The sequence below is a fragment of the Camelus ferus genome, chromosome 2 (genome assembly GCF_009834535.1).
Source record: "Camelus ferus isolate YT-003-E chromosome 2, BCGSAC_Cfer_1.0, whole genome shotgun sequence".
Lineage (NCBI taxonomy): Eukaryota > Metazoa > Chordata > Mammalia > Artiodactyla > Camelidae > Camelus > Camelus ferus.
The window spans coordinates 65693745-65714323 of NC_045697.1; the positions used below are offsets into that span (position 1 = coordinate 65693745).

Consider the following 20579-nt stretch of genomic DNA (forward strand, 5'->3'; position numbering starts at 1 on the left):
GCTTGCCATTTCCTTTTTTCAGGAAGGATTGAGGCATTACACAGGCACTTCTTTTTAGTATTAAGCAACAGTCAGATGCTGAATTTTCCCCTCGACTCTTACGTAGTTGTTCCTTTTTAAAGCAATCATTTTAGTTAAGTATTGTATATACAGCGAGTCTGCCCTCAAAGTGCTTCTGGTACATTTGGGAATCATAATGCATACATACAGAAGAGCTGATTAGAAACTCAAGGGCATCTCTTGTTACAAGCCAAAACTGACTGTTCTCTAGTGATTCTAGAAGGGTTAAAAGTCGTACTCTTCCATAGAAGCCAATATCTTCTAATGTGTGATGTCCAGTATTATAGCCTCTATCTAGCTCCATGTGACTATTTAAATTTAAGTGGATTAAAATTCAGTGAAATTTAAAATTCAGTTCCTCAGTTACATTAGCCATGTTTCAAGTGCTCAGTAGCCACATGTGGCTAGTTGCTACCACACTGGCCAGTACAGATACAGAACACTGCCAACATTTCAAAGCATTCTGTTGAATAGTGCTGTCTGGATCATAACTATGCTTGGTAAGTCTGGAGCTATGCTGCTTCACAAAAGATGGTTTAACGTAATAGTGCTACCTTATACATCTTCATCCTGACAGAACACTATGAACTGCTTGTATATGGCAGAAATTTTGAGCTGTCACAGCTTTCTGTTATTACTTGATCCTTCCTATCAATGTTGGAAAATTAGTGTATACTGATTATTGAGTGAATAGGGAGTTCAAAGTATGGCGGTCTTAGTGACCAAAAGAAAGGAACTGAAGCTCTTCTCAGTGAATGACAAGTATGTATCAGGTGCCTGCTCCGGATAATATTGGACCTTGTGCTAGGTAGTGGGCATAGGGGAGGCAAAGATACTAGGATGAAAAGAATGTAGTCCTAGCCTACCACGAGTTTACAGTTACACGGAGTTAAGCAAAAGGATAAGACGCAAGTATAGACAGCGTGCTAAAGTGCTGTTGTAGGAGTACGTACAAGGCGCAACGTGATCGTATAAGAGACAGTAACCCAAGCCTGGAGGTCAAGGAGAACTTCCAGGAATAAGTGACATCTAAACTGATCTCAGCTCTGAAAGAATTAATAGACGTTAAAGAGAAGAAGAGGATAGGAAAGAATAAGAGCAGAGTGGACAAGAAAACATTCCTAGCCAAAAAAAAAAAAAAAGTATCTAAGACCTAAGGACAAAAAAGATTACAAACGATTTAAGAAATTCTAGGTATGAAAAATAGGAACAAATGTTGTTAAAATAAAAAATGCACCCAATTGGAGATAAATCAATTTCTCAAGAAAGTTGAGATGTCTAACTTATTTTAGGATTTAGTTTATTTTAGAATATAATTTCAAAACTAAACTTTCTACTTAATATTCTGTCAGAATATGTACACACATAGTGGTAGAAAGGGTAATTGGGGAATGGAAGTGTAGATGGACAGTTGGCAAGACCTAGCAATTGTAGTATAAATTTTATGTATGATGGGTTTAAGTGTATGTTGATGGCTCTCCCGGACTGGATGGAAATAAATTGGTTATTAGAGCAAAGCAATTATAAGTATGTAATTATGAATACTGTAGTACTTATAAATTTATAAATCAACATATTACTCAAAAACTATTATTTTACTATTTATGTTAATGAAGCCATTTAAAAATTTTAAACAAAAAAATTCAGGTGTTTTTTATTTAGTATATTTTACTGTACACCTAAAAATGGTGTATTTGACGATATGTAAATTATATCTTAATAAATCTGACCTTTTAAAAAATCTTATTTAACTACATATTTACACATACAATTTTCATAAAAGCATAAACTTAACTAACCATGCCATTGTTAAAGCATTAGTTTTACTTTTACTTTTCAAGTTGTCTTTCCCCCATTCTTCTCTCCTCTTGGACCTCCTCTCGGGTTTTTCTACCCTCAAAAGATAACCAGTGGGATACATTGTAGTCTTCTGTATTTTTTTCTAAGTATTTCCAATAATATAATAACATATATATAAGTATCCCCACATATTTGTATAATTTTTGGTCATTTTTTAATAGCATCATTTTATCTTTGTTTTTCTTTTATTTAGTTTGTTGTTGGGGGGAGGTGATTAGGGTTTTTTGTTTATTTATTTATTTTTAATGGAAATGCTGGGGATTGAACCCATGACCTCGTGCATGCTAGGCATGTACTCTACCACTGAGCTATAGCCTCCCTTCCATTGTTGTTTTTTAAAATAGAATTACATTAAAAGTAATTTCTGCACCTTGCTTTTTCTTATTCTGCAAATACATCATAAAAATCCCAAAATGACCCTTGTATTGCTCTAATAGATTCCTTTTAATGTTTCTGTAATGTTTCATGCCAGGAATGCATTATTTTTCTGACTGATGCCAGTTTGCTGCCACAATACACAATGATGCACTGAGTATACTTGTATGTTAACCTGAAAAATTTATTTCTCTTGGATAGATTCTTGGGAATGGAGTTGCTGGGCCAAAAGCCATCTGTATTGTTTGATTTAAATAGATGTTGCTTTTGAGAAAGGCTATATAACATTTTCCCATTTCCACTAGCAGTGTGTGAGAATATACTTTTCAATGTGTCTCCACTAGCAATATATGTTAAATGTTGCCAGACCAATTGATATAAAGTACTAGCCTCCAGTTATTTTATTTTGCAGTTACCTACCCACTAATGAGTTTGGGTATTTTTATATGCTTGTTGGACATGTGTATTTGTTCCATTTTGAATTGCTGCTTCATATACTTATCTATTTTTCTTTTGCATTCCCTATTCTTCGCTAGAATAAAGGATACTAAGAGAATCACCTATATATTTGTAAATATTAACTTTGTCCTTTGTATTCCTTTTTTTGGCAAATCTATTGGTCTTCTGTTCAGTTTTTGTATGTATCTTTTGCCATACAAAGATGTTTACAAAATGTTTAGTGTAAAAAGTGTTTCTTTTACATGTATCCTTCTGGATTCCACATGTTGGTTGAAAAGTCCTTCCTTAAATATATTATATATGCTCCCCTGGTTTTTCTTACAGGGATTATATTATTTTATTTTGGACTATTTTTTCTAATTGGAAATTATTTTTATTTGGAGTTAAAAAAAGATTTGATTTGATTTTCTCCCAGACAGCCAGCAACATTCATTAAAATGTTGATCAGCTTTTTAGAGAGACAACCCAGAACATAACTACACTATACAAAAAAGCCGTAATAATATAATGTGTAATAAATAATTGTATGTATGTTATTACTTTAACATAGAAGTGCGAAAATAGGAATTGATTGATATTGAATATATTGAAATCATAAAAGTTGTCCTATATTATTTATTCCTTATCACAAAATGCTATTATTTAAACAAAGCAACACTAGGATTAGTTAACTGTCAGAGTAGTAACTGGTAGTAGTACTAAGTAAACAACTCATATGTGTGATAAAATGTAACAATATTTTAGTAAGGTTTCTTTCTGTCCTCTGATAAAATTAATTTTTAACTCTGTATGGGATAATTAAATTTTGTAGACTATATTTAAGACACGTAAATATGAGTTTTTATAAAAGGGGAACAGAAATAGAATAGGACTGATTCAACAGATGTTAATTTTACTTTCTGTTTCCTTTTCCAATAATTGTTCTCTGAACTGCCTGCAACCTGTAGAACATCCTTCTTGTCTTTTATGTAGTGATAAAACTGAATATAGTTGAACATAAAATTCACTGTGACTTGAAACTCTGCTTTTATCAAGCCCGCGTAACACTGATTCTGTTATCATTCCTATGTGGTGATGTCAAGCTAACTATACTCAGGAAAAGTAAGCATGAAATACCTACTAGGAGTTTACTTACTAGCAACAGCACATATTTCAACGTGTAAAAATTAGTTGCCAGCTCCTCGAAAAGATACCCATACACTTTGATTCAACAAGCTTGCTTTTAAAGACTTGCTCTCTGTCGATCATAACTCCTGCATCTACAAATTCATCATACAGGCTAAATATGTCCTAAATAGTCCACGATTTTTAAACACTTGAAGAACTCTGCATGTCATCATAGGGTAAAGCTCTCTTTCTTAGGACAACGATTTTAAAACATAGAGGAATCTGAACTTGTGAAATCAGTGCTGGAGTCTAGAGCAGTTACAGTTCTAGTAAAGAAGTTGAGTAAGTAATGTCTAACTCAGCTGTCCTTTTCTGGTGACTTTTTTGGGGAAGGTTCTAGAGTAGTCTTATTTCCAAAAGAATAAAATCTGCTTCTTACTATGAGTTTTTGTCCTAATCTATACATAAAATTGAAAAACTCAGGTGCGTTCAATTCATCCTTTCCTAGGTACCCTATGGTTTCTTCAAAAATCATCAAATCAGTTTGGGAAAATACATATAAAGTTCTGTTTACTGTAATCCTTTTCTCCAGTGTCATCTTCAGTATATCTCCAAATTAAGGAAAAATATTCTTCTTGTCCCACACTTTGAAAATGTGATTTTTGTGGCAGTCCAACATTTTCATTATTCAATAGCTGTCTTTAAGGCATATGTCTAAGGAGGCCATCTTCCATTTCTATTAAATAAAAGCTCTCAATGGCTTCTGCACATTTTGAAGAAACAATGACCAAAAATTTTCAGTTATGAAAGCTTCAATGTCATAGGTAAGCAAATCGTGCCCATTTTTTTTTAACGGTGTTACAAGGTATATAGAACTTTTCGCAGATAAGATCTTTTCACTTTCTTTAATAAGAAGTTTACCAGCTGAATGGAATTTGCTAAAATTTACATTTGAGATATATACAGAACTTGCAGGTAGATGATTAAAGTCTTCACATTTGGATGAGATATAGTAGACTTTAGTCTCATGCTTTCTGCAGCTTATTAAAACCTTCATAGAAATCAAGATGATTTGACACTACCTTTTAAAAATTAAAGTACCTAAGAGCTAGAGGGATCTTTTTTTTTTTTTTTTTTTTTTTTTTTGCCATTATGTGACACATAACTTTACGGTAAAAAACATGATCATTCAGGTAATATCTGAAAGAATCAGCTCTGCTCTGTAGAGAACCAACTTATCTGTTATCAAATTTTCCTCCTTTTGTTTTCCCACAGTACACTTGATTTGAAACCTCAGAATCAGGAAAAGTAGCTTTCCTGAGTTTCCTCAAGCTCTCAGGGGAACAATACAATAAAGTATGTCCGTTCACGTGATATGCCGAAAGTCATTCGGTGGCTGCTGTTTTCAACTGAGCATTGGTGTCTTTGGGGAGACACAGAAACTTTTGATTGATTTAGAAGTATTGCCTGTCTCATCCCCAACTTGTGAAATTCAGTCTCCCTGTTGTGTGCTTTCACATTTCCTTTTCTGCCATACCTCATACCAAATTCTTTTCTGCATATTATGCAGGACGCTGTTTTGGTTATTTACCTCCCTAATTCAGTTCTTTGTGTCCTTCCCTCTATAATAAGACAACATGGTCTTGTAGACTTCTTTTTCATTGATGCCTACGTCAGGCTAGTATTTTTATTTTTATCATTCTGGTTTTCTTCACCTGAACTCTTTTTAAAAAATGATCACAGGATTCACAATGTTAAAAATTAAATTAGCATCATCTTGATAATACCAAGAAGAACAGTCAGTCCACGGGTGAAGGACTGTTAACACTCATGATTACAGTGCACTTAAATTGCACACGTAAGTCTCAGCACTCACAGTGATATATAACAACGGATGAGTCATTATTATGAGCAGCAAGTCACAGTTGCGAACATCCACAGTCAGGGGAGAAGTAGGGACAGCAACTGCAGAAGGCAGATAATCCCTGTTATATTCATAGCTACAAAAATAGTAGCTTTCAACTTCCATCTTTTAAACTACTAAGTTGATTTTGTACCTTCTCCTCAACCTCTGGTACCCAATACCAAAAACCTGGAGTTTTTGTCTCCTAGGATGTCTTCCCTTGATACAACATTTTCATTACCATAACAGAGGCATCTCAGGTGACCTGGGACAGTTGTCACCCTCATTAACTCGTTTGATCTTGCAGGTCATTTATGAGCACTTTCTTTTTCAATTCTGCTGTTCAGTTTTTTGGTTGAGAAATTGAGGTTTCTTTGCGTGTTTGTAGCCACATAGATTTTTTAGACTGACAGTTGAATCTGGTCAAGTGCTCTTTTTATTTTTCTTTTAAAATTGGAAACTTTCTATCACTACAATCTTGTTTCCCCTGAATGTGTTCTACTTGTTCTGAGTTGTCTTTCCCTAACTGTGGGATTCACAATATAAGTGGTTATTTTTCTTTATCAGCTCAAGGAGACTCAGGTTGGATTGTTGGATTATCCTAGGTATTGGCAGTCTTGCTAATTGCAGAAAGTGAAATGTCGTCTCTCCTCGTAGGCCAGCAATATAGAAGAAAGTGGTTTACACATCTTTCTTCTGAGGCACGTGGAGGAGTCTGTGGGTTCACCAGTCTTCTGTTCTGTCCCAGGCTCCAGGCCTGAAAGATCTCTGCTCACCCACTCAACTCCTTCCTGATCAATTTAAAGGCAACAGAACAGATATATTCATGAGGACAAATATTTAAGAAAGAGAGGCAGGAGGACTTAAGGCCCACAGATCTCTATGAACCAAACGCTCCCCCAAACTTAGTTTCTTCATTGCCTTCACTGGAGGTTCCCCTGGTTTTCTCAGGCACTCGCCCAGCCTGAACGATAGAATTACTAGTTCTTCCCACACACAATTATCCAGAACTCCAAACCTACTGACCTCCTGTCTTCTAGACTCTAGCAACCATTTGTTTCAAGAGAAATTTGTCAGTGATGGGAAGGAAGCTGTGTTTAGTTACCACATTCCCAGAAGGCTTTATAACATTTAAAAAAAATAGTTAGTATTCCAGTAGCCTCAAAAAAGAAAGGCAAAGGAGTTAGAGGTAGACATACTGCTTCCTTTCTAGGTTAAAAAATTTTTGTATAAATAAGCTGATATCTATTTTAAACACCTTCATATCTTTCTTGTGAAAATTTGTGCCATGTGATGACTATTTTGGAACACAAATTCAAATTTCAAAATAATAGCAGATAAACATGGTAGGCCAGCAATTACGGCAGTAAACAAAAGCATACATATTTCAAAAGTCAGTCCTAAACACTAAAATGCAGACTTGAAGATGACTTCTGGATAAATTCAGAAGAATTGATGAATGATGTTAAGTTATTAATTTGCCCAGAGTGGAAAAGGCCATCACCTAGAACCAAATGTCATAAATATTAAAGCTGTCCCATCTTCAGAACTTATGTGGGCAATGAATTATAAGGACCTCTGTAGATCGATTCTGGGTTAATCATAACTCTTTGAGCTTCTAATTCACAATCACTTTATCCTCTACTGACCATTAGTTTAAATTGTAAACAAGTTAGCAACTTAGAGTGCAAGGATAGAATTTATTTCTCCCATATTGTTCTCAGTCCTTTTAATTTTCATTTAGTGAGCAAAAACAGTAAATTCAATCCTGTAGCCTTTGTTTTAATTTTAAAAAGCTCTACTTCTGTTTCAATCCTGAAAATCAGAAATGCTTAAATAGCAATAGTCACAAAGTCAACAGGTTTCAGGGGTCTGGAATCGTAGAAACCAGATGTCCATTCATACCAGTGATTTGAACAAATAAGCAACCTGTTTTTTTAAAAGCTTGACTCATTTATCTTAACAGTGTCATTACACAGCACTAAAGAAGTTGCATTCTTTTCTTTTCAGGCCTCTTGCTACATACTATGTTGCATTATTTTTATTTACATAAATATTATTTCTCAAACTAGATAGGCTGTGTCTTGAAGACAGAGGCTACTATCTTTCACTCGTTTTTGCATTCCTATGGCGAATATCTCCCAGGAATTTATCTTTAATGTAGTGAGAAAAGCATAGAAGGTGGCCTTGAGCTCAAGTTCCAAATCTACCACAAATAATTGCTGTGACTTAGAGTAAGTTCCACTACCCCATCTCAGAATTAGATGTCATAATTACAGCTGCCTCACAGTGTTGTAAAGAACAAGTAGATTTATGTGTAAAGGCATTTTTAAAAGTGAAAAGCACTTTCTAAATGTTAGCTATTATCATGAGGAAGAAATGGAGGACAGAGGGAAGACATTCCTTCTTCAGTAAAGGGAATTCTTATCTTAGTCTTTGGTTTAAATGTCATCTTTCCATAATTATTCCTACTGAATGTCTTTTTAATAAAAAGGGATCATCATCGCTGTCTCTCTGTAGCTATAGATTTAGAGGTGAACTTTTAAGAAATTTGCTAAATTAAAGATTCATGTGAAAAGGAGTATGGTTTCCCAATGAAAACGAAAGTCATTGGGATAATCGGTAAGTCTCTTTGCTTGTGGCGTGAACTTCTGCAGTTATCATGGGAGACTGCTGCCTAATGAACTGGAAAGTGCTTTCAGCATTAGGTCATAATGGAGGTGTTGGAACAGGGGCGTCCAAGTCAAGGGCATTCTATAGACGAAGAGAAATATGCCACCATCCATAACGTGGTGAGGAGCACAGGTGTAGGTTTTAAAAATACATTTTCCCATCCTTCACTTTACTTGGCAAGAAATGCAAATATTTGAGAAAACAACATTGACTGTTTATAGTTCTTCACTTGAAAGATGGAAAATTGCAGAAAACTGGAAGGTTAAAAGAGTTTGCATAAACAAGAAGTGGTCACCAAAGGATATCTCTGTTCAATCAGTTAGGCATTAAAGATGAGGAACTTAAATATTTGGTGTTTTCTTGTATAACTATTTCAGTCACCAGAATATTTGAATATTTGTCCTGATTCCCCCAAATGAAAATTAAGTTCCCCTTTCTTTAAACCACTGTAACACTTAAAGCGTCTTTTATGGGACTTTCCATAATATACTTTGTGTTACAGCAATTTAGTGGTTGATTTATCTCCACTTCTGAGTTGTAAGCAGCTTGAGGTCAGGGGCTCCAGTCGTACCTTTATATCCCTTACAGATCCTTTCAGGATCTTAAAATTAATGCACAATGATTGTTCATACAGTGGAATTCAGAGACGGGTTACTATAGAAATATTGTAAGAATGGAACGAAACCTAGCTCCTAGCATTATCTTGGTAGTGAGAAATTCATCACAGCCTGTTGGCATCTGGGCACTATTATGAGGACACAGGTGTTGAGTATCAATTACCACCATGGTCTATCAATCACCACAGCATTCTGAGGACCAGAAATTGATAATATTGGAGGTAGATGCCACTTTGGAATCTTTTCCTTCCTAACAAATGAGTCATAGAGTATGTTTACCTGGAGCCCCTGGATGCACCGTTGCCCTCTGTTTAACCCGTATGAATTATTCTGCTGGCATGGAATTCACTGGTAAATCCATCAGTGGCCCACAAGTCAACTGCTTATCCAAACATGACCTCAACAACAAAGACTAGTTGAAAATTTTTAAGTAATATCCATCACCTAGTCAGATGGATTGAAAATTTCCCAGGCCAAACTCTCAATTATTATTCTGTTGAAGAGTGATTTTAGGTTTTGTTGATGAGGTTTTTTTTAGACAGTTTTAATTTAACGGTTAAAAACCAAAGGACAACGATTGCATGTTTTAGTAGATGAAAAAGGCCAGGGTTATTTTCAAAAGCTACAATAGTTTGAGTTACTATGCAACATTTCATTGGCATTGCTGCAGGCTATAATCATACTGTTTTAATGGTTCTCTTTTTAAAAACGCATTTATAACGCTTTGTAACATTAGAATCTCTAGAAGCACATATATAGTGGCAATGATAATGTTACCATACGTTTAAATCGAGCTCCACAGTTCACAAAGCAGTAACAGCAATGCCAGAACACTTTTCTAATAGCAAAGCAATATGTCCCCAGCAGGTGGGGGCGGCCCTGGATGATTGTAAAGAAGCTGCAAGGGGATCCCGGAGGCCAGCATGGCTGTTTGACAGAAGGAAATAGCAAAAATCAAAGTAGGTTGCTACAGGAGGCTTCAAGGTCACAGCTCTCTCTCTCTTATTGTAGGTGTTGACCCAGGAAGCTTAAAGCAGATATGGAAGTTGGTGATGAAGGGTAGCAGAATTTGCCACCCAAACACCTGTAATGCAGGCATATTGATTATTTTGAGTCATAGGTGCTTAAAAAACAGCAAATGCAGAGAGAGGCTTTCTCTGAACTCTGTCTATTTGCCTAAAGATAAATTCTCCGAAAGGAACTCAGTTGTCATAGATCCTCCTCGGGAGTTTCATCAACCAGGGGATATTGACTCATCACGGAAGAGACTAGAAGTGGACACCACACCCTGACAAACTTGGTCATATACCATCACACACCTATCTCTTCTCCTAAAGCCCGTGCATCTTGGCTAAACATCATTGACTCTCCCCTGTGCAGCCTACATCCTCCCATCCCTTCCCGATTTAATGGTATTTAATCCCGATTTCCAAGCCACTGCTTTGAGTTACTTGCTTTTCCCTGGGTATCTCCCCTGTATACATGAGAGACATTTATATGTGTTGATAAACTTCCACTTGTTTTTTTCTTGTTAATCTAACTTTCATTACAGAGGTCTCAGCTAACAACTCCTCCCCTACAGTAATTAGTGCGAAAGATCAGAGCGAAGAAGGCCCGTGGGATGACTATGTGGTTATGAGTAATCAATGTAAAGGAAACTTAACCAAGGATTTTGCCCTCTCCCACACCAACCCTCCAAGAATCTGTCAATTTTACAATTATATCAAGCCTTATGTATAAAAATGTTCCTGATGATATTACTCATTTTTATCAAAAATTTTTATTTAAAAATTGGTGTGCGTAAGATTGTCAACTTTCAAGATTGTTAAAAATGCATATTCCCAGACCTCAAACACCAGATATTCCAATGTGGTAAGTCTGGGGTTGGGTCTGGAGTTCACGTTTTTAATGCAAGGATTCCTTGGTAATTCTGATGGTGATGATCTTAGCATCAGTTTTGAGAAGCACTGATCCATAGTACTGAACTCAGTGCCTAGGGTACAGCACACACTCCATGAATAGTTTCAGTGAATGATTTCTTTTATCTCTGTTTCAAGATCCCATAGTTTGGTTAGGGTTCACCATCAACAAAAAGATGATAAGTATTCACTAAGCACAGTAAATTGGTCTGGGTGTTTTAGATCATACTTCATGCAAAACTTTTTATTGAGTATATGATATTGACTTGGTCTAAGCAAACATATTTAAAAGACAGTATAGTCATCCTTCAGTATTTGCAGGGGATTAATTCTAGGACCCCCAAAATCCAAGGATGTTCAAGTCCCTTTTATAAATGGTGTAGTATTTGCACATAATCCACACACATTCTCCAATATACTTTGAATCATCTCTAGATTACTTATAATAACCAACACAATATAAATGCCATGTAAATAGTTGCAAATACAATGTAAATGCAGTGTAAACAGTTGCTGGCATACAGCAAATTCAAGTTTTGCTTTTTGGAATTTTCTGGTATTTTATTTTTTGAATATTTTCTATCCATAGTTGATTGAATCCATGGATGCAAAACCCATGGATACAGAGTTGACTGTGGTTAAATGTATCGAGTATTTATATTTCCTTACTTTACTTTTATGTTTAGATATCCTATTCTTTTCCTAATATCAGAAAATACAGTCTTACATGTTCTTCCAGTTTGGTAGATTTTTAAAATTTGGGTTCTTTGTTCATTATAATTAATGTATTACACTATAGGAATTTAGTTTGTGGATGATGTGACATACTGCTGTAATACTGACCTTTTAAAATACTCACTTGTCTTACTATCATTTTGAATATTTTTCTTATTTGCAGCACTGATTTGGATTATGGTCTTTGTAATATAGTCTATGACATTTATATATTTTTATCAGTTCTATGGGCTTTTTTGTCTATTCCACCAATTTTCTATTCTCAAACAAGTGCTAATTTTTTTTGAAGCTTTATAACATGTTTCACTACTTGGTATTCTTAATTTCCAAACTTTTTTTTTTATTTTCAATTTTTTTTTACTATTCTCATATGTTTTCTTCTAAGTAAATATGCAAAGATTTTAATAAATCCTAAAACATTCTTTGGACATTTTCTTTAGATTGCATTAAGTATCAAATAAACTAAGGAAAACTGACATTTCTTTTACAATTCTGACCTATTCTTTTAGGAATATGTTACATCTTATCTAGAAACAAGTTCAAATCTTTTTCAGTCGAATGTTGAAGTTTTCTGTATATAATCTTACTCACTTATGGTTAAATTTATTCCTAGGTATTTATATTTAGTATAAGTGGATATTTTTATTCAAAGTACATATTATCTCCTATTGATGTATTAATAAAAAGCAATTGGTTTATATATTTATGTATAACCAATCTGTATGTTGAAATATTTATTTTTTCTAATATTCTTTCAGTTGATTCTTGTGGGATTCATAAATATGTTATCAAATAATGATAAATTTGTCCTAATAGTGTGAAATCAGATTTTTGCTTCCTGCCTTATTGCATAGGCTAGAATGGTTACAGTCATGTTAAGTTTTAGGGCTGATAGTAGGCATCATTTTCTTGACTTAATGGTGAAGCCATTAGAGTCTCAGTTTCCAATAGGTGTGCTACTTGCTTGAGGTAGTTATTCTATTCTATACCTTATTAAAGAAGAATCTTTTTCTATATACATTACTAGATAAACAGATAGATAATGGTTTTCAATTTTGTCAAATGTATTTTTGGTGTCTGTTGAAAACTATTTAAAAATTTTATAAAGCTTCATTTAGAAGACATATTATCCCAATTACTTTCCTAATATTGAACCAGTGTTGGTTTTCCTGATTTAATAATGCTACATTATTGTTTTAATATACTATTAAAATCAGTTTGCTGATATTTTGGGGAGAACAGGACTCTGAGATTTTGGGATGTTTGTCATATTCTAGTGCTTTCTTTATGCTAGAGAAGTTTTTACTTCTTGAGAAAATATGATTTCTCTTTTTCCAGGAAATTATCAAATTTTGATATTTTAATTTTATTCCTATAGAATCATGCATAGTATGCTTTTGAACCTATTTTTGAATATTTTGTTTCATTTTTTAAACCATCTGTATATTTAACCTTATTGAGATGTAATTGCCAAAAACTTGCATATATTTAAGGTGCACAACTTGATGTTTTGATATAAGTATATATTGTGAAATGATCACCACAAGAGGCTAATTAACATATTCATCATCTCACGTAGTGACCTCTTTTTGTCATAAGAACACTTACGATCTACCCTCTTAGCAAATTTCAGGTTTATAATACTATATTGTTAACTATACTCACCATGCTATATGTTAAATTTTCAGAATTTAGCCATCTTGCATAACTGATGTTTTGTGTCCTTTGACCACCATTTCACCTTTTCTCCCACCTACCACCCCCTGGTAACCACCATTCTACTCTGTGCTTCTATGGGTTTGACTATTTTAGATTTCACGTACAAGTGGGTTCGTGTAGTATTTGTCTTTCTGTGTCTGTCTTATTTCACTTAGTGTGATATCCTGTGGGTTCATCCATGTTGCTGCAAATAGCAGAATTTCCTTCTTGTTTAAGAATGAATAATATTTCATTGTATATCCATTATTCTTTATGGATGTTCTTTCTCCACTCATTTATTGAGGACATTTGTTTCCATATCTTGGCTATTATGAATAATGCTGTGATGACCACGGGAGTGCATTTATCTCTTTGAGATACTGATTTCATTTCTTTTGGTTGTACATCCAGAGGCAGGATTGTTGGATCATCTGGTAGTTCTATTTTAAAATTTTTGAGGAACATCTCTAATGGCTATACCAATTTACATTCCTACCAACAGTGTACAAGGATTCCCTTTTCTCCACATCTTCATCGAGACTTATCATTTCATGTCTTTTTGATAATAGCCATGCTAACAAGTTTGAGATATCTCATTATTGTTTTGATTTGCATTTCCCCAACAATTGGTAATACTGAGCACCTTTTCATGTATCTTTTAATCTTCTGTATGCCTTCTTTTGAGAAATGTTTTTTCCCATTTTTAATTAAATTATATGTTTTTGCTATGGAGTTGTATGAGTTCCTTATTTTTTGACATTAACCTCTTATCAGATATATAGTTTTCAGATATTTTCTCGTTCCATAGCTTGCCTTTTCCCTCTGTTGATTATTTTATTTTCTGTGCAGAAGCTTTTTAGTTTGATGCAATCTCATTTGTCTATTTTTGCTTTTGTTTCTTATGCTTTTGATCATGTTCTACCCAAAAATCATTGCCCAGACAAATGTCAAGATGCTTTTCCCCTATATTTCCTTTTAGGAATGGTTTCGGGTCCTATGCTTAAGACGGTAATACCTTTTGAGTTGATTTTTGCATATGGTGTGAGATAGGAATCTAATTTTATCTTCTCCACGTGGATATCCAGTTTTCCCAATGTCATTTATTGAACAAATTATCCTTTCTCCATTGTGTGTTCTGGACGCCCCTTCAGAAGACCCATTGACCATAAATGTATGCATCCCTTTCTGGGATACCTATTTTGCTCCCTTCTATATGATCTGTATGTCTGTTTCTATGCCAGTACCATAGTGATTCAGTTACTCTAGCTTTGTGACATATTTTGAAGTCAGGAAGCAAGATGCCTCCAGCTTTGTTGTTGCTCAAGACTGCTTTGGTTATCTTCGGTCTTTTGTGTTTGCATATGAATTTTAGGATTTTTTTTTCTATTTCTGTAAAGAATGCCACTTGAATTTTGATAGGGATCAAATCTGTATATTTTTTGTGTAGTAAAGACATGTTAACCATATTCTTCCAATCCATGAACATGACATTTCTTTCCATTTTCTTCCGTTGTCTTTAATTCCCTTCATTACTATAATTTTCAGTATACAAATATTTCACCTCTTTGGTTAAATTTCTTCCCAAATATTTTATTCTTTCTGTAGTTTTGTAAATAGGATCATTTTCTAAATTTCCCTTTCTGATAGTTCATTGTTTATGTATAGAAATGCCACTGATTTTTATGTTGATTTTGTGTCCTGTAACCTGACTGAATTTGTTTATTAGTTTGGGCATTTCTGTGTATTCTTTAGGATTTTCTACATGTATGATCATGTCATCTGCAAATACAGATAATTTCACTTCTTCCTTTCAAACTTGGTGGGTTTTTTCCCTTGTCTCATTACGCCGGCTAGGAATTCCAGTCCTATATTGAATAGAAGTGGTGAGAATAGACATCCTTCCCTGCCTGTAACCTTTACGGAGCTGAAGCAGAGTTTGCAGAGTAACAGAGCTGCTTCTAAGGACCACAGTTGGCCACCTGGCCACTGGGGTGCAGGCACGCCCTCTGACAACATCCTTCCTCAGTATTGGACTCCATCAGAGTTTTGCAACATGGATCCCAAAGCTCCCACAGAAACACATTTTTACCAAATTGCTTTTTCTATGGGGATATGAAGGTGGCGGACCTCCTAGTCACCCATTCTGCTGACATCAGTCCCTCTCTCTGTATTTGTATATATTTTTTCTTTTCCCTTAATCAAATTTACCAGGAAATTACCTTTCCCTCAAATAAATAAATAAACAAACAAACAAGCAAGCAAACAAATTGAATATTTGATATATTTATTAGTTCTGTTTATTTTATGAATTCCTTAAGTTCTATGTTTATATATAATAATTTTCTTTATTAAGATTGGGGTTTCTTTAAAAATTAAATTTGTGACTTAGGTTATGAGTGATTACTGAGGGAAAAAAAGATAATCACTAAAAGATATTGTAAACAACCCAGAATAAAGTTATGTTTCCTACATGGTGATAGACAAGGTTGTATAATTTTTTTTTTCCTCATTGCAATGCCCACCAAGTTCCACTATAGGTCACACTTGGCACAGATTAACTTAGAAGAACATTGGACAAGAAGTGTATCTTTCCAGCAGGGCAGTGTTAGTTATTTCTCTTCAATGTGAGTTGTACTTGCAGAATTCATTTAGGATATAGGTCACAGGCAAGAAGATGATACCCATATCGGGTTGGTGCAAAAGCCTACCTGGCTTAGAAGCCTAATAGTCCAAAGGAGCCGTTATCTATTGTAACACCTCCAAAAGCACAGTTACCAGGGTCCCCAAAGACACAAGGCCAGTTAGAAGAATTACTGCACTCAGAGAAGCACAAAGCCATGGCTTCCTTTCCTGCGTTTATTGTTCTCCCAGTTCAGATGACATTTACTATAAGCAGTGTGGCTTAGAACATAGTTACCATTCCAACTTGATTACGTTTCCAAGAGAACAGAGCTATAAATTAACCAAAAGCCAAATTTTCATTCAGAATAAGTGTTTAGTTTGAAATATAGGTCCTATTATTTTTTGCACTATTAAATGTATACCAAAGTAACATTTTGTATCCTGTCTACGTGACTTAAAATTCCAACCTTAAATCCTGTGTTCTTCTTTTGTTCTCCACATTTGCACAGGTAAAATATGGAAATTATGCTTTTGTATGGGATGCTGCTGTACTGGAATACGTGGCTATCAATGACCCAGACTGCTCCTTTTACACCGTTGGGAATACCGTTGCTGATCGAGGATATGGAATTGCATTGCAACATGGCAGTCCTTACCGAGATGTTTTTTCGCAAAGGTAAGATTTGTGTGTGATCCAAATAAAGAGAGAGGAAATATAGAAAAAGAAAATCCACTTGCTTACCCTATTTAGCTTATTACATTTTGTTTTCTCTTGAAAAATCACAGTAAACAACAACAAAAAGGAAGTTACAAGTGGCTGTTCAATTATTCATTCGTCCAATTATTCATTTCCTGAAGCATGTACTAGTGTATGATTTTTCCCATAAAAAGGGAAAAGTTGCTGCATATAACTGGCTATTCTAAAAAAAAATTGATAAACAAGAGAAAATTAAAATGTAATTGACTTTAGTCTCTGAATTTTTAGGGACTAAAAATGTCACAGAATTAGCAAAATTGATTCATCTCTAAAAACACCAAAGCGTTAAATAACAGGGCAGGTTAAAGTTTTGAGGCACATACTGATAGGGATGTTTCCATCTTAATTTTATAAAGGAAAAGAGTAAAAATTTTAGAGTCTCTCATTTAGTGCCAAAGTATATGTGAGACTTTCTCACGGAAATTTAGGAAACAGTTTATTAAAAAATTATACTCATTCTCAAATCAGAATTTACCATTATAGATTGTTTAAGAAAGAAGATTTTGAAGTGTATGTTTTAAATTAACAACGTAGGTGAAAGACTTGGGCCTGAAAGGAATTTACAAGATCCCTGCATTTCATTCTGTCTACCACCAAAGAGCTCAGACCTGAGGGAGAGCAATATCTTTCAGGGAGAGATATGTTCCATTCAACACTGATGGTACATTTGATTTATTTTCTAGATATTCTTAAACCTATTTTCTGAACGCTAAACCAGACAAAAGAGAGCAGTTCTGGGTATTACTCTAGGTAGTACTAAGGCCCCAAATTTCAAGCTATTTGAGTTATAATCCTCCAAATTTCAGGATTACAAAAAGCCAGGCATTTTATGTTTAACAAAACAAAACAGAAGGCAGTGGTCCAAATTTATAACTCTTCTATTAGCTAACTAAAAATCTAGCCCTCTCTCCTTATCAGCAAAAGAGGAAGTTAAATTAACTCTAAGCTTCTACATTAATTACCTCTTCTGAGTACCAAACAACCCAAAGCATCAGTGACTTTAAAAAATTAGTTATTTCTCACTCTGGGAACATGAGGACTGTGGTTTGGCTACAAGTTGTAGGTCACCGGCAGTTCCCCGTGCAGCTTCTCATCCCAGGGCCCAGGCCAGAGAAGCGGTCCTGGCGGGGACAAGCCGTTCCCACTTCAGGGAGAACCTGGGAAGGAGGCTGGCAGAAACCTGCAGCACCTCCTGTGCTTCTTGCACGATGTGGCACACATCACCCCTACTCACAGACCACTAGCTAAGCAGAGTTTCATGACCAAGCCCCAGATCAGCAGGGTGGGTGAGTGTACTCCACACAAAGAGGAGAAGGGAGTAAAAAATTATACAAATTATACAATAATACAATCTACCAGTGGTCCCTTCTGGCTCTAATAAAATTCTAAGTGTAAGACAAAACCAAAATATGCATAAATTGGCAAGTAAAGTACTAAGGTATAAATAATGTCAATCCATCAAAACTTATTTATTGATGAATAGATTCTAAGGGAAACAAAGTGGAAAGTCAGTTATGCCACAGGGAATCTACCTGAAAGGCACTTGTGGTTTAGCTGAAGATACAAGACGCATGCATATGGAAGCACGAACAATACCAATATTCCTATAAATGTGCACTGACATTTATTGGGATTGCTTATTTATACCGTGTTAAATTGTGTAGTTGAGATATTGAAGAATTAAATGCCATACAGAATAAAGAGTTAATCAGAGGAAACACGAATGAAAGCTCTTCAGAAAAGGTGAACCTTGAGATTGACCTTGAAGGATTAGTAGAGAATAATTAGACTGAAGGGAAAAAAATAGAGAATTATTAGAGAAACAGAAAGAGAACAGAATAGAAGCGGGAAAGGGTAGAATATGTTGGGGAACAATGAAGACATCAGGTTAATCTGCAAGGCAGTGTGAAGTTTGGAATTCATATTGTAGGCCACAAGCTACTACAAGAACCCATTGTCCTTTCTGGAGCCCAGGAGTAAAATCATGAAGATGGTATTTAAGGGAAAGCTAATCTAGTTTTGATAGCAAATATGGATTTCAGTTGGCAAAGACTAGAACAGACTGGAACGCGTGAGATAATGAAGGCCTGGTCCGGAACTGGGCCAGGGGAGAAGGGGAGGAAAGAATATATAGAAAGATGCTTTTAATCAATGAAGCACATTGTGGTTTTTATGAATTTGGAAGTGAAGATAAAAAGCATCATGGAGTGAAGGGGATGCCTGGGTTTTATGGTACAAGACCAGCAGAAGAGTTTAACGGATCCTTAACATAAACCAGGTTGTCAAGAAAAGGATTGTTTATTGCTTAGTTGCAGTTAGTTGGTTTTTACCTTCGCTACAGGCCTTTTTTTGTTTGTTTCCAGACCTGATTTCTGGGTCTTTTATGGAAAAAAAAATGAAGCCAGTAAAATCAATATACAGGCATAATAGCAATTAAAGAAATATTTAACCAATCAGACTAAGTGTTCCATTTCTGATGATCTCTGTGGTGCTTTAGCTGACAGAGATTTTAATTCTCAGTGAGTATACTTCAGTGAACTGCTAGAAATCAGTATTGTGTTCAGCATTATTTTTCCTTTATTTGATTTGTATTATGGAGACTGACAATTTAAATTGTCCTTTTCTGTCGAGTTCCTTAATAATGACACGCAGCATCCTGGTTCCCCAGACTTCTGGAAGAGAGAGCTGGGAAAGAGACACATCTGGCCAGCATCAATGTGCCAGCCCCCTCTCCCCCCCCCCCGCCCCAGTGCACACGTGCCACATTCATCTATCTCCCAGGCTCTCTCCCTGAACTCGGGAAATATCTGCATTCCTTCCCTTTTGCTATAGCCATTAGAGAAAGGAGAACTCCTTCTTAGTCACTGATTTTAAAAATTAGGAAGATCATCAAATTTAATAATTGCAGTACACTTTAGAAATTATTATAAATAGCTTTAATATGACAGCTTATCCTGGACCATTGATTAAGCCAGATCACTGATTGCTAATGTGATTATTTTTAATGAAAATGACAGTATTCAGAGTGATTTTTATTAAATAAAGACTAATTACTTCTCAGATGACTATGTGCCTACACCATAACATATAAGATATCAAAACTACTTTAATATATAATAAATATTAATATCTAAAATGAGTATTATATAGTTATGTAGTAACTGCATTTATTATCAGCTATCTGCCCGTACCTTATATGCTTTTACATTTTAGTGACTTCAGAACAATCAGATGAAATGTACGTTTATGTATTACACAGTTGCATACTAGTGCATGATTATTAATCTCCAAGTAAATACACTAAGCAAATGAGCAAGGTTCGTGTTAGGCATCAGAGACCTGGGCTGCCGTGATACACTCGCGTGTACAATTGTATATGAGCTGAGGTGCACAGGAGTGACTTTTAAGGACCAGTAAGTGCTATGGCATGTAAGACTGTCAGTTTGGATAGAAGAGCTTTGTTCCTTTGATCTCTAAAATTGCGAGACACCTTGGCAGAAGTTAAAGTATTTATTTATGTCCCCGGATATGTGGGTCAGAGTGCTGGTGTGGTGGTGACGTTTACAATGAACTCTCTGCCCTATTTGTTCATCTAATGTTTTAGGTGGCCTTTGTCTTGTAATAGTTCTTAGTATAAAAAATTACTTAGTCAAGAGCTGTTACATTAAAGACATTTAAGAATGGAAGAGAACTGAATTTTTCAGAGTAATATCATTATGTTGTTAATAAAATTAATTGCAGTGTTGATCTTAGAACCTTAACTCTTCCAAAGGCTAAAAATACTACTTTAAAAA

General features: G+C 35.0%; 1 protein-coding gene across 3 annotated transcripts in view; it reads left to right on the forward strand.

The window, feature by feature from the left end:
* The window catches only part of GRID2 (glutamate ionotropic receptor delta type subunit 2), a 1267610-nt gene that overhangs the window by 1141856 nt on the left and 105175 nt on the right, over window positions 1–20579 (forward strand). For all 3 annotated transcript variants that reach the window (XM_032459821.1, XM_032459811.1, XM_032459829.1), the window contains one exon: window positions 16538–16704. In XM_032459821.1, the coding sequence (XP_032315712.1) occupies window positions 16538–16704 (167 nt within the window). The remainder of the gene's footprint in view (window positions 1–16537; window positions 16705–20579) is intronic.